Source organism: Hippopotamus amphibius, chromosome 1, assembly GCF_030028045.1.
Source record: "Hippopotamus amphibius kiboko isolate mHipAmp2 chromosome 1, mHipAmp2.hap2, whole genome shotgun sequence".
Taxonomy (NCBI): Eukaryota; Metazoa; Chordata; class Mammalia; order Artiodactyla; family Hippopotamidae; genus Hippopotamus; species Hippopotamus amphibius.
The window spans coordinates 67,354,392-67,368,412 of NC_080186.1; the positions used below are offsets into that span (position 1 = coordinate 67,354,392).

Consider the following 14,021-nt stretch of genomic DNA (forward strand, 5'->3'; position numbering starts at 1 on the left):
TTAATTTTGAAATGTCCTTTTATTTTACTGTAAAAATTCCTTATAATTTTTTTTTTCCTTAAAACAGAACTTTCATATTCAAGCAGTTAACCATTTGAAAGTGTTTCAAATTTTCATCACTTTCTCAGTGTGTAAACACAGAGATAATCTAGGTGTGCATTTGTGCCATGTATGTGTCTTGAATTAGGGGCCCACCAATTATTCAATAAATTTGAGAGGCAAATATTAATCAGCATTATCTGAAAAGATTAAAACTGAGAAACTATGAAAAGGAATTTTGTTTTTCACTTAAAACAACACAAAAATTTAGCCTGTTTAGTATAAGTTTAGTTATTAATTACTAGTTTTTAATGAGTCACAAAAGTGGTGTAGGTGTTGAGGGAACAGCCCTGGGGACTTCATTTTTAGATGATTATTATTTTTGGATTTGGATTTTTCTAGTTATGTTATTTACTTGACAGGCATTCCTTTCTCTCCATGCTTTCGGAACATTGACTATCATAATAGATAAAAGATATATAGTGATTTGTTAAAACTTCTAGAGTTTTTATAACCCTATTGTATCCTTTCTGTTATAGTGGGCCCACTTAGGTGTTTATTGATTCTGCATTGCTGTCATGAAACAGTTCGCTGGTGCAGAAAGATATAGTACCTACAGTGTTTAATTATCATGGATTCAACTAAAACAGATGGTGCTTTAACCGTAATCTCATTTTATTCATGTTCTTGGGTGGGCAAAAAGTTGCAATTGTGCACATTTACTAGATATGTATGTGGTTGGCTATTTGCTGGTTTTCTATTTCTGTGTTTAGTTTAGAACAGAATTTCTTTTCCCTTTATCTCAGAAACAGGGATGTGATATTGACCATCTTAAGAATTTTTTCCAAAAATGTGCAAATGTGTATCAAATCCCAGATACTTTGGTAATCATGAAAGACTTATGTTCCTTGGAAAGAATATTTTCTGCTGGATTTAATTTAGAAGTTTGATACTTCAGTCTTTTTTCTTTCTTTCTTTCTTTCTTTCTTTCTTTCTTTCTTTCTCTCAATAAATTTATTTATTTATTTATTTAATTGGCTATGTTGGGTCTCTTTGCTGCACACGGGCTTTCTGTAGTTGCAGCGAGTAGGGGCTACTCTTTGTTGTGGTGTGCGGGTTCCTCATTGTGGTGGCCTCTCTTGTTGTGGAGCACAGGCTCTAGGTGCGTGGGCTTCAGTAGTTGTGGCACATGAGCTCAATAGTTGTGGCTCACGGGCTCTAGAGCTCAGGCTCAATAGTTGTGGTCCATGGGCTTAGTTGCTCTGCAATATGTGGTATCTTCCTGGGGCAGGGGTCGAACCTGTCTCCCCTGCATTGTCAGGCAGATTCTTAACCACTGCGCCACCTAGGAAGTCCTCTTCAGTTTTTCTGTGTTAACTCATGTATGCTTAATTTGCCTATTTTCCTTAGGTTAACCATAGTAGTTAAGTTGTTGACATGTGATCTCTGTTTTAGTGGACATCTAAAAACTCATAATTGAAATTAAGGAAACTTGGATTATATATTGGTATATAGAATGCAGGGAACCTTTATGGCTTGTTAACTTTGATATTACCATCATTATTTTGAAAGACACTCAATTCTAATTTTTCAAAAGGTTAGCCTTAGACTAATATGAGCTATTATGATGGTGGTGAGAATGTAATATGTCACAAGCAAAATAAAAATTAAGAATTCTGTGTCACAAAAGTGGATTTTGCTTGCCAATTTCATAATTTAGGATTGGATTTTTTCTCAACGTTTTATTATGAAAACTGTTAAGTAGAAAACAAAGTGGAAGGGATTGTATTGTTAGCACATACCTCCCCCCCTTGATTCTACAATTAACATTTTACTGTATTTGCTTTATCGTATGTTTAGTCAATCCTTCATCCAGCATTCTATCTTATTTCAAGATAGAATGCATTTGATGCATTCCAAAGTTGCACACATATACACTTTACACCAAAACACTTCAGAATGCATATCGTTAACTAAAAATCTTTTTTTTAACTTTTTAAAGTGAAATTTACATACAATGAAATTCAGAAATCCCAATTTTACCATTATATGAGTTCTGACAAATTCACTCCACCTATGTAACCCAAATCCCTATCAAAAGACTGATAATAATGACCTGGTTTTAGTAATTATGACAACTAATAACATCTCTAAATGTGGTTGGCAAAGTAACTGAATTCCAAGTAAACTAAAGATGTAGTTTTGATTTTCAAAATGTGATAAGTTTTTTGTACATGTGATAAGAGTTATATAGTGTGAAAATAATTGATTGTTCTGTGGATAAGCCAGGAACGCAGGGGTCCATTTAAAATGAATTCTGTGTGTCAAGTCATATCTATTTCAGTCAAATAAATTTCATATGCTGTTCCCAGAGATAAAAACCTTTGTTTGTTATTTCTGTTTACAGTGTGTTAGTGATAAAGTACAGTATGCCTATATAGTTCAGCTTTAGACCTCTATCTAAAAACAGTGCTTAAAAAAAAAAAAAAACAGTGCTTATGTTTTGTCATGTTCCTTTACTTGGCTATCATTTCTACCATTTAATGCTTAGACTGTATTATCTTTAACTTTATTGGCTGTTGGATTTAAACAGTGAATAGAAATGCCCAGTTGGTGATTGTTTAGATTTGGAGTGATCTGAACATTTGGTTATAGTTGATAATTTCTTGAATTAAACTTAGTTGTCACTTTCTTTTTTTCCCCCCACCAGGCTGATATAGGGCTTCCATATCCACAGAGAGTTGTTCAGTTGCCCGAGATTGTATGGGACCAGTATACCAATAGCCTTGGGAACTTTGAAAGAGAATTTAAAAATCGTAAAAGACATACTAGGAGAGTTAAGCTAGTTTTTGATAAAGGTAAGAGATTACATGATAAGAATTTAAGTAGAGGAATATCTGGCAAAATCTTGCTTTAATAATCCTGTACATGGTTTTCTTTTTAGTAGGTTTACCTGCTAGACCAAAAAGTCCTTTAGATCCTAGGAAGGATGGAGAGTCCCTTTCATACTCTATGTTGCCTTTGAGTGATGGTCCAGAAGGCTCAAACAGTCGTCCTCAGGTAAGCAGTGTAAAGTGTTGGAGTAGGAAAATTTGAATTGTAGACAAAACATTTTAACATTTTCCTGGTTTGTATTCTTAAAATTCAAGCAGTCTTTCACCTGAAGATATAGGGAGGACATGAACTTTGAAGTTAAAAAAAAGCTGGGTTGAAATCATAACTCTGCCACTTAGTAGCTGTGGAATTTCAGATGTCATTTATATTTATATTACAGTCTCCAAGTTGCAGTTTCCTCTTACGTAAAATATGATTGATATCATCCTGTTGGAGAGTTGATAGAATTATAATGAGTAGTACATGTAACATGCCTAGTTCAGTGCCTGACAGTACAGTATTTATTCTAAAAATAAGAGCTTATTGTGTGTGGTGGAATGTAACCTGGATTTGCTGTTTGTAACCTGGCCTTGCTGCTGTTAGTTAGATGAACCTCAGATAAACATGTGGGTTCAGAATGAAAAAGTAACATTTCTTTTTCTTTAAAATGAAGTTGCTGTCATCTATGTCCCAAGATTGCTAGGAGTGTAAAACCAAATGAAATAAAGGAATATGAAAACATTTTGTAAACAATAAATTATGTATGCATTAAAAATAAATTTACTCACATATTTTTAATAATAAAAAATTCCACAATTTGTGTGTTTTTTGGCTATACCAAAGGGTAGTCTTTGTTTTTTCTCTCTGACAAAAGCCTTGTTTCATATGCAGATGATAAGAGGACGCCTGTGTGATGATACCAAACCTGAAACATTTAATCAGTTGTGGACTGTTGAAGAACAGGTAATAGATATTTCTAAATTGTGTAGGTTAAAAAAAACACAAAAAACCAGTTAAAATTAGAATCAGTATTATGAGTAAAGTGTATATTGTTGTATGTAATCCCATGAACTTAAAATACTTAAACTTATTTCTGTGTACCTTTTTGCACACTTCAAGAATTTTGCATTCTGAAAATATATGAATTCCATTTGGGGGATGATTTTTAAATAAGGAACCTGGGTTTTGGGAGGGGGTTTTAAAAAGATATTGAAACAGATGGAATAAAGTTTTTGTAATGCAGCTTTGTGAGACAGAAAATCCTGGAGCCAAGTAAAGCTATGCTTCAAAGAGAATTCTTGTTTTTGTTTGGAGGGGAGCTGACAAAGCCAAGGTCAGAGTATTCTCTTACATTTTGAAATATAGCTAGGATTGTTTGTGGGTAAGATTTGAGACACATCTTTAGCTCATATGAGCATTAGCCCCACAGCTGTGATGAGTTTATCAGTTTATAAAAAGCTTTAGGAAACTTTTATTTCCAATATCTAGGCTATTCTGCATCCTTAGGACTATGGGAGAATTTAGGAGATAGGTCAGAATATTAAAATTAAATGTTTGAATGAAGGACCACACAAAGGAGGAAAAGATCTCTTTTACTATTCTAAATCCAAATGAATTTACATAGCTTTCTCAGATCCATAGTGGCAAGCCTAAATGTAGTCTAGCAAGACAGCATGGTCAGTGGAAATCACTGAGATGTGTAACGTATTAATTAATTATTTTCTTTGTGGGGGGTGCTTTTTCACTGACGTAAATAGAAAGTCTTTATAAGGTCTTTCACAGGTTTATTCTCTAATCTTATTTTCCTTGTGACATCTTAAATTCCTTACTAGAAATTTTTCCTACCATGGGGATTTCTAGTTGACCTTACTCCCAAAGTTGGGGAGGAGTATTATAGTTGAAGATGAAAGGTGAACGTGTTTATTTAGAAACTCAGTATTATACTTTCTTAAACCGGTCTCTGGTTTGGCTTAGAAAAAGCTTGAACAACTACTCCTGAAATACCCTCCTGAAGAAGTAGAATCCCGACGCTGGCAGAAGATAGCAGATGAACTGGGCAATAGGACAGCAAAGCAGGTAATTGAGGAGATAGCTCCGTATTGTTGGCATGATTCTGATGGTTTTTTTAATGAAGGATAATACAGCTAAAATCAGTAGATATGCCCGGTCATATTTAGCTGCTACACAGTGCTATAGTGTGTGAAATTTTAAAAAAGAACATTGTATATTTTTTCTGTTGATTTTAGAAACGACTCTGAGATAATTCTGCTTTGGATCATTACTAAATACTAAAAAATAAAAATGTAACGGACTTAGTGTCTCTCGAATGTTTAATGAATGCACCAGTTATGTGCTTTTTTGGTTAGACTATGTTAATAGATTTGTGATAGTGCCTTAAGCAATATTCCCTGGTTGTCTTTCTAAAAAAATACCTGTCAATTTTCTCCTTCACATTCCCATTGATATTAATAGATGTGTTTTTATGCTACAAGCACTAGTGTGCACAAGTTGAAAATGTGTTTAGCTTTGGAATCAAACAGATTTATTTATTTTAACAATTTTTTGGTCTGTATTTTAAAATATAAGTATTTTTGGTGGCAATTTAAAATTATTTCTAGATTTATGGTAGATAATAAGTTTTTACTATTCATTAAGATACATATGTATGTTGTAAAAACTATTTTAAAAAACTATTCTGGTACTGCATGTCTTGTCATTCATTATGATAAAAGGCTTGTCATGTTTCCTTAGGTTGCCAGCCGAGTGCAGAAGTATTTCATAAAACTAACTAAAGCTGGCATTCCAGTCCCAGGCAGAACACCAAACTTATATATATACTCCAAAAAGGTAAAAAGAAAATAGGTAAAAGTAAACCTTAGATCTCAGATTAAACTCATCAAAGCCAGAGTTGCTGTGTAAAAGTTTATATATTTATCAGAACAGGGTTATTTTATTTTTGAAATTTGACTCTAAACATTTTGTTATATTGGGCATAAACATATGGTAGGTGAGCTTCAATGATGATTATTCATTATTTTCTTAGGAGTAGGTTAGTTTATGTGAATGAGTGCTGTTTGAAAGATATTAGATTGAATGTATGTCAGAAAGGCCTCTGTGATGTTAAAGTTTTTAGGATGTTTGATTCTTTAATAAATATAATTAATTTCTGTTTTATACATATATAAATCCAAGAATAGAAGTATTAAGATATTTAATCCTCGCTATAATTCTGGAAGTTTAGGTAGTATCACCTTCACTTTATTCATGATAATATTAATAGACTGCTTTTGTTCTTAGTGTTGAATGCTCTGGGCTAGATACTGTTCTACAACATTTTTATAGATGAGAAAACTAAGTACATTGAGTAAATTGTCTAATCACATAGCTAGTAAGTCTGGGAATCATTGCTCTTCCGATTCTGCTCCTAAACTTTTCCCACTATTCTCTGCTGCTCTGTACAGTAAAAAAAGCTACTGTCCCTTTCCTACATAGAACAGTGCATCAAATTATAGCCTGTTTTTTGCTTTAATTGCAAAAAAATAAAGCACGTAATTGGCCTTCTTTCATTTCCTTAGTAAATCATCCTGGTACTTCCCCGCCCTCCCCCCCCAACTGCCATCTATCACATAAAGGGAAGCTAGGAGTATATCTAATGCTGTTACCCTTCCTAATTGAAGCTGTTTTACCTAATTTGACATGAAGAATATTGTCTATCTAGCTCCATGTTTTAAAAATTTTGTTTTTATTCTTTTTACCAAGCTTTGGAAGCTTGTTTTAATTTGTCAGATGTTTTGAATAGTTTGGATTTTTTTTCTCCCCAAATATAGTATTATCTATCTTAGATATATAGAGTTCATCCTGTAACTTTGGAATGCTGGAAGTTTGATAAGCAACATTTAACTTAACAGCTTTAATTTTCATGATTTCTAGGTTACCTTTAGATGTGTTGTGCACCGTATGTTTTCACCACTAAGACTAGATGGTGATAACAAAAGGAATACTAACGTAACCTAAATGTGTTCCCTCCTTTGGGTGCACTGAATTAAGTTAACAGACATTTTGAATGTGGAGATCTAGCCCAGTCACGGACATGATTTCTTGCCACAGAGTTTGAATTTTGAAATGAAATGATGGTTCTCCATGTAGCTGAGGTTATTCTTTGTGGCTGTGCTGTTAGTGAAGAGAGGAAGTCTGCATAGTGGTTCAGAGTGAGCACTTTGGCTCCACATAGGCCTAGTTTATAATTTTGGTTCTACCACTGTCTAGCTGCAACACCTTGAACAAGAAAATTAACCTCCTCATGCCTCTTTTTTTTACCTTTGTATTAGAAATGATAATAACTACTTTATAGGAATGCTTTGAGGATTAAGTGACATTGACAAAGAGTAAGCAGTCAATCAGTGTTAGATACTATTTTCAGACATTGATCATATTGGGGAAATTTTCCTTTTACTTAATAGTTTTCTATCTGGCTTTGGCTAACTTCATCCTCCTTGATCATCTGTAAGATGACCTTAAGAGAAGTTCAGTATGTGAATGCCAAGAGTGTGATAAATGTTGGGGATACAAATATAAGCCACATAATGAGCACGTGGTCCGTCATACTCCATGTAGGTATTCCCCCTACATTTCTGTTTGTTGGTTTGGTTTGTTTTTATTTAAGGCTTGTTGTGCTTTTAAAAATCCAGATAACATAGAAAAAGCAACCACATAAGAATATGCTGAAGAATAGAGGTGCAGTCCTTCTGATTAGACAGGCTTACAGGAAGTAGCATTTATATTTCTACATTTTGATTCTTTTAATGATTGTCCACTATCCCAATTAAAAATTTTTTTTCTCACTTAGTCTTCAACAAGCAGACGACAGCACCCCCTTAATAAGCATCTCTTTAAACCTTCCACTTTCATGACTTCCCATGAACCACCAGTGTATATGGATGAAGATGATGATCGATCCTGTTTTCATAGTCACATGAACACTGCTATCGAGGAGGCATCAGTAAGTTATCTGTGTATACTATATCTATATATATCTAACTATCTTTGTCTCTGTATTACACAGATCAGTATAAAGAACGGGAGCACCAGGATTTCCTAATTATTTCTATTCTTCAGAGAATGTTGCTTTGTTTTCTTTTAATTAACTGGTCAAACTTGTTTTACAATGGACTTTAAAAATGTTTTTATGAAGAAACTTTCAAGCATATACAAATAAACTGACACGTACCCATTATACAACTTTAACAATTATCAATTTGTGGCAATCTTCTTTTCATCTGTACTTCCTACCCACCCCAATTGTCTGTCTGGGGTTATTTTGGAGGAAGTTCCAGATATTACAAAATATCATTATGATGTTTATTAGAAGGTAATTCTTTATGTAATCAGATATACAGTCAGTTCACATTTCCCCAATCATAAATTGCAATAGATCTCCCCCACTTCCACTTTTTCTCTCTCTCCTTTTTTCTCCTCTCACATTTGTTTTGTTGAAAAACTGGATTGTCTTGTAGAATTTACCACAGTCTGGATTTTGTTTGCATCTCCATGGTGTCATTTAACCTATTCCTCTGTTACCTGAATCTCCTATAAATTGATAGGTCTAGATAACTGATCAGATTCAGATTTATTTGTTTTTTGTTAGAGTGGGCAGGACTACTTCATGTATACGTCCATCAGTTTGACATAGCAGACTTTGATTGTTGCTTAGGTCCATTAACTCATTAGATATTACGAAATAGTAAAATTATTCATTTATTTGATAGAATATTCTGTAAAGTAAACCCCCCCCCCCCAATCAACTACTTGATTATCCTAAGGTATGTATAGAAAAGGCAGCATAACTGCTTGATTCTTCCCTTTATTTTCTTGTTTTTAGAATAATGAGTTTTTTTCTGTAATATCTTCCACATTGACTTATGAGGTTTTAAAATTTTTGTATTCTTATGAATTGTTGGACTTAAAATATTTTTAATGTGTTTTCAATGCATAGATATTATTGTCTTCATTAGTGTACAGATTGGCCCATTTGTTGGTTGTAACCTTTTCAAGTTGGATTTTGAGTACTTTTGGCAAGACTGTAGTAGTCTTTTATAGTTTCCTTACTGTCCCATAGGACAAGGAAATTCCAGACTCATCTTGTATATTTCCTGCTTGAGCCGTAGAGTCAGTTCTGCCTTCTTTTATTGAGAAATGGTATTTGGAGGCTCTTTCCTGATCTAGGATGTTACTTGCTAATGGATGTTACTTGTTACTGTCCACTAAGCTATATAGTGTGCAGAGCTGAGAAGTATGTTACATATTTGTTCAAATTAAAAGACATTATGGATTCATATTTTTATTTCAAATTCAACTTAAGGACTGTGGGAATTTTCCTTAACTCATATTGATCTTTAATACATATCGTTTTCCTCCCATGTTGAGAATCCCAGTTATCAGTGGTATCAACCTAACACTCACTTTCTTTGTCTCACACTACCCACAGTAGTCTCAGATGGTAATACTAACACTGCCATCAACAATATGATACTGAAAGCAGATTTTTTGGGTAGCACTGTTTTTGTCATAGGATATGTCCCACTACAGAAATAAAGTCAAATTACACTTTTTAAATCCTCTTGGACTAATTCCTCTTTGTGTTGTCATCAACTGGATGCTAATTTAGGCTAATTCATTTCATTTTACTTTCCATTCAGAGATTCCTTTTTATTGCTGTTAATATTTTTTCTTTTACTATGCTAAAATTCTTCCTCAATAAGTAACATGATTCTGATTCCTCACTTAAAGGACATAAAGATTGCCTTATATCTTTCTTTCCTTTTTAAAAAAATGTTTAAAATTATTTTTAATTAAAAAAATTTATTTTATTTTATTTTATTTTTTTAAAAAATTTTATTTATTTATTATTTTTTGGGGGGTACACCAAGTACAATCATCTGTTTTTGTACACATATCCCCGTATTCCCTCCCTCCCTCAACTCTCCCCCCACCCTCCCTCGAGTCCCCCCCATCCTCCCCCTCCCAGTCCTCTAAGGCATCTTCCATCCTCGAGTTGAACTCCCTTTGTTATACAACAACTTCCCACTGGCTATTTTACAGTTGGTAGTATATGTACGTCTGTGCTACTCTCTCGCTTCATCTCAGTTTTGTCTGCGTTGGGTCTTCATTGCTGTGCACAGGCTTTCTCTAGTTGTGGCATGCGGGGGCTACTCTTCGTTGTGGTGCTTGGGCTTCTCAGTGTGGTGGCTTCCCTTGTTGCGGTGCACGGGCTCCAGGCTCATGGGCTTCAGTAGTTGCAGCATGTGGGCTTCAGTAGTTGTGGCGCACAGGCTTAGTTGCTCCGTGGCATGTGGGATCTTCCTGGACCAGGGATCAAGCCCATGTCCCCTGCATTGGCAGGCGGATTCTTAACCACTGTGCCACTAGGGAAGTTCCCATTCTGATTACTTTAAAATAGCTATTTAAATGTATATTTATGAATCCTCTGGTGTAAAATTTGTAGATTTCAATTTCTATTTTCAAAAAAGCAGTAGCTAGACAATCTTTATTTTAGCCCCCCTTTAAATTAGCCATAGTATTTCCTCTTTAAGTAAATTTAAAATGATTATAACTAGAAAATCTGTTTATGGGTGAACATTTAAAAATATTTGTTTATTTTAAGGTAACATTGGTTTATAACATTATATGTTTCACGTGTAAGCATTTAATTCAGCTAATGTATATGCAGTATAGCGTACTCAGCACCAAAAATCTAGTTTCCATCTGTCACCATAGATTTGACCCCTCTACCCATTCTCCCTCCCCTTAGCACTCTTCCCCTCTGTGGGAAGAATACCAGTCTGTTCTCTGTATCTGTGTGTGTGTTTGTTTTGTTTGTTTGTTTTATTTTTTTAGTATTCAGCATTAAGTGTGAAATCATGGTATTTGTCTTTCTCCATCTGACTCATTTCACTTAGCATTAACTCCCTCAGAGCCCATCCTTGTTGCCACAAATGGCAAGATTTTATCTTTTTTTTTAATGGCTGAAGAGTATGGAATTTTAATTTTTAATTGTGCTAAAAACCCATAACATAAAATTTACCATTTTAGCCAATTTTGAGTTTACAGTTCAGCGGTGTTAAAGTACATTTACATTATTGTGCAACTAATGTCCAGAACTCGTTACATCTTGCAAAACTGAAACTCTGCATCCAATAACCATCATCTCCCCATTCCCTCCTCCTTCTACCTCCTGGCAACTACCATTCTACTTTCTGTCTCTATGAATTTGATGACTCTGAGTACCTCCTGTAGGTAGAATCATACAGTTTTTGTTCTTTTGTGACTGGCTTATATCACTTAGCATAACGTCTTCAGGGTTCATCCATCATGTAACGTCATAATTTCCTTCCTTTTTACAGCCACACAGTATTCCGTTGTGTGTGTATACCACATTTTATTTATCCATTCTTTTGTCAGTGGACACTTAGGTTGCGTCCACCTTTTGGCTATTGTGACTAATGCTGCTGTGAACACAGGTGTACACATATCTTTTGGAGTCTCTGTTCTCAAATTCTTTTAGAATTTGAGAAATACTCAGAAGTGGAATTGCTTGATTGTATGGTAATTCTGTGTTTCATTTTTTGAGGAACCACAGTAGTTTTCCATAATGGCTACAACATTATATATTCTCATCAATAGTGTATAAAAGTTTCAGTTTCTCTACATCCTTGCCAACACTTCTTTTCTTTTCTTTTCTCTTCTTTTTTAATTTTGATAGTAGCCATCTTACTGGGTGTGAGGTGATTTAAGTTTTCTTAGTTGTGTTGACCAAATTTAATACCCTTTGACTTAAAATGCAAATTAAAAAATTTAGTGGAGCTTGTATTCTTTGTATTTGCCTAAAATATCTAAATTTAATACATTTTATAATAAAATTTCTTCATTATTTAATTGAGTTACATCATATTTGTGTTACATACTTATTACATTATTTATGTTGTCTTTCTCAGTGGTAACATAGGAAGGCAGTAGGTATAATTTAACATCTTTAGTTGGCAAGAATTTGAAGTGGATGAAAGTTAGTGGGAAATAAGGTAGGTGAAGCGTGAGATTGTAAAGAATCATTGTCTAGCTGAGGACTTTGGACTTGACACTGTAGACAGTCAGGAAGCCATTTTTAGCAACAATGGGGCTAGAGGAAGGAGTGGATACTATAGAGGACTGATTTGAGAGAGATTTTAGAAAGTATTAAATAGTGACAGAATTGTATTAGATATGAGAGTGAAAATTAAGGATAACACTTAGATTTAGGCCTTGGGTTGCTAGGTGTGTAAGCGGTTTAGTTAAATAGACAAATCTAGGTTCAAATCACTTGACTCTGGAACTAATTAACTATGTAGGCTTGGGCAAATGCTATAATTTCTATAAACATCAGTTTCCTTGATATAAATATAGTTGTTAATAATACCTAACATGGGGAGCAAGAAGAATGGGAGGTGCAGGGGTTGTCTAGTCCAGGATTGGGAATTGATGGAACATGGGATTAATGAGTTGCGGATGCTTTTAGGAGGGTTGTGGAAATCAGTGACCATGGGATCAGTCATGAGGTCAAGGGAAAGAAATGGATCCTGGGTAGCAGAGCACAAATAAATTGGGAGAAAAGGAAACAGTTAGTGATTCATCTTCAGCTTCAACTTCATATACTCATAGTTTTTACTGTTCATTTCTTTATTCTAAATAATCATCTTTGTAACTTAAGTTATCCATTTGAGTAAGAGGAATGTCCTGTCTTGATCATTGGGAGTACTGAGCAGAAAGCAGAGCAGAGATTGGTTTGCTTGTTGTTAAGAAAATGTCATATTTACCTGAGGAAACATAAAAATCTGTTAGATTGGAGAAGAGGAGCTTCCTGCAGATCAGGAAGAAGTAGATTATAAGGAGTCTTTCAAGTCGCTGTGAACTTGTTGGGATGGGATTGAGTCTGCATTAGTGTGTGACAGAGGTGGGAGTCATGCCTTGTTCCCCTGGTACTTGCATTATGAAGCTGCCCACTACAGTTCAGTATTACTGTTGCATTAAGAAACCCTCCAGAAGTATTAATCTAAAATAGTGCTGATAGCAATGCTGATTTTCTATGAGTCCTAAAAAGTTGAGGGTCTCTCTCCTTTTTTTATTTTTTCTGGCTGCTAGGGTCTCTGTTGCTGGGCTTTCTCTAGTTGCAGCAAGCAGAGGCTCCTTTTCGTTGTGGTGCGCGGGCTTCTCATTGTGGTGGCTTCTCTTGTTGTGGAACATGGGCTCTAGGCACTCGGGCCTCAGTATTTAGAGCTCAAGAGCTTTAGTAGTTGTGGCCCATGGGCTCTAAAGCTCAAGCTCAGTTGTTGTGGCGCACCGGCTCGGTTGCTCTGTGGCATGTGTGATCTTCCCTGGCCAGGAATAGAACCCGTGTCCCCTGCATTGGCAGGTGGATTCTTAGCCACTGCACCGACAGGGAAGTCCCCAGGTTGAGGTCTCTTAAATGTGCAAAGTAGGAACTTCCCTGGTGGCACAATGCTTAGATCCCACATGCTACGGAGCAACTGAGCCCGTGTGCCACAACTACTGAGCCTGTGCTCTAGAGCCCATGAGCCACAACTGTTGAGCTCGCATGCTGCAAGTACTGAAGCCACGTGCCTACAGCCCATGTTGCATGTGCATGTCCACGTGCAGCAATGAAGACCCAAGGCAGCCAATAAATAAATAGATAAATAAATAAATAAATAAATGTGAAGAATACCTTGTCAATAGAAAAATATTCTTTATCAGTATTTCTTATACTAGTTCATTTTAATTATTAAACTAACATTTTTGTGTTTTGTTTTTTTCATTAGGATGAAGAAAGTATTCCTATTATGTATAGGAGTTTACCTGAATATAAGGAACTATTACAGTTTAAAAAGTTAAAAAAACAGAAACTTCAGCAAATGCAAGCTGAAAGTGGATTTGTGCAACATGTGGGCTTCAAGGTAAATTCTACTTAATTTTTCTATTCATTTAATTTTTGAAAGGGTGATAAGAGGTATTTAAAGTGGTTTTTAGAGCTTTAAACTCCACAGCTTTCAAGCACACAGATAGACGTTTAGGAAGTTTAG

At 35.0% G+C, this 14,021-nt stretch overlaps 1 protein-coding gene across 10 annotated transcripts in view; it reads left to right on the forward strand.

Annotated features, from left to right (window-relative positions):
* The window catches only part of ZZZ3 (zinc finger ZZ-type containing 3), a 117,887-nt gene that overhangs the window by 95,608 nt on the left and 8,258 nt on the right, over positions 1-14,021 (forward strand). For 8 of the 10 annotated variants that reach the window (XM_057715790.1, XM_057715724.1, XM_057715716.1 and 5 more), the window contains 7 exons: positions 2,750-2,897; positions 2,984-3,099; positions 3,805-3,876; positions 4,888-4,989; positions 5,665-5,760; positions 7,760-7,912; positions 13,761-13,895. In XM_057715790.1, the coding sequence (XP_057571773.1) occupies positions 2,750-2,897; positions 2,984-3,099; positions 3,805-3,876; positions 4,888-4,989; positions 5,665-5,760; positions 7,760-7,912; positions 13,761-13,895 (822 nt within the window). The remainder of the gene's footprint in view (positions 1-2,749; positions 2,898-2,983; positions 3,100-3,804; positions 3,877-4,887; positions 4,990-5,664; positions 5,761-7,759; positions 7,913-13,760; positions 13,896-14,021) is intronic. The other 2 variants (XM_057715773.1, XM_057715782.1) reach the window with 1 other exon arrangement.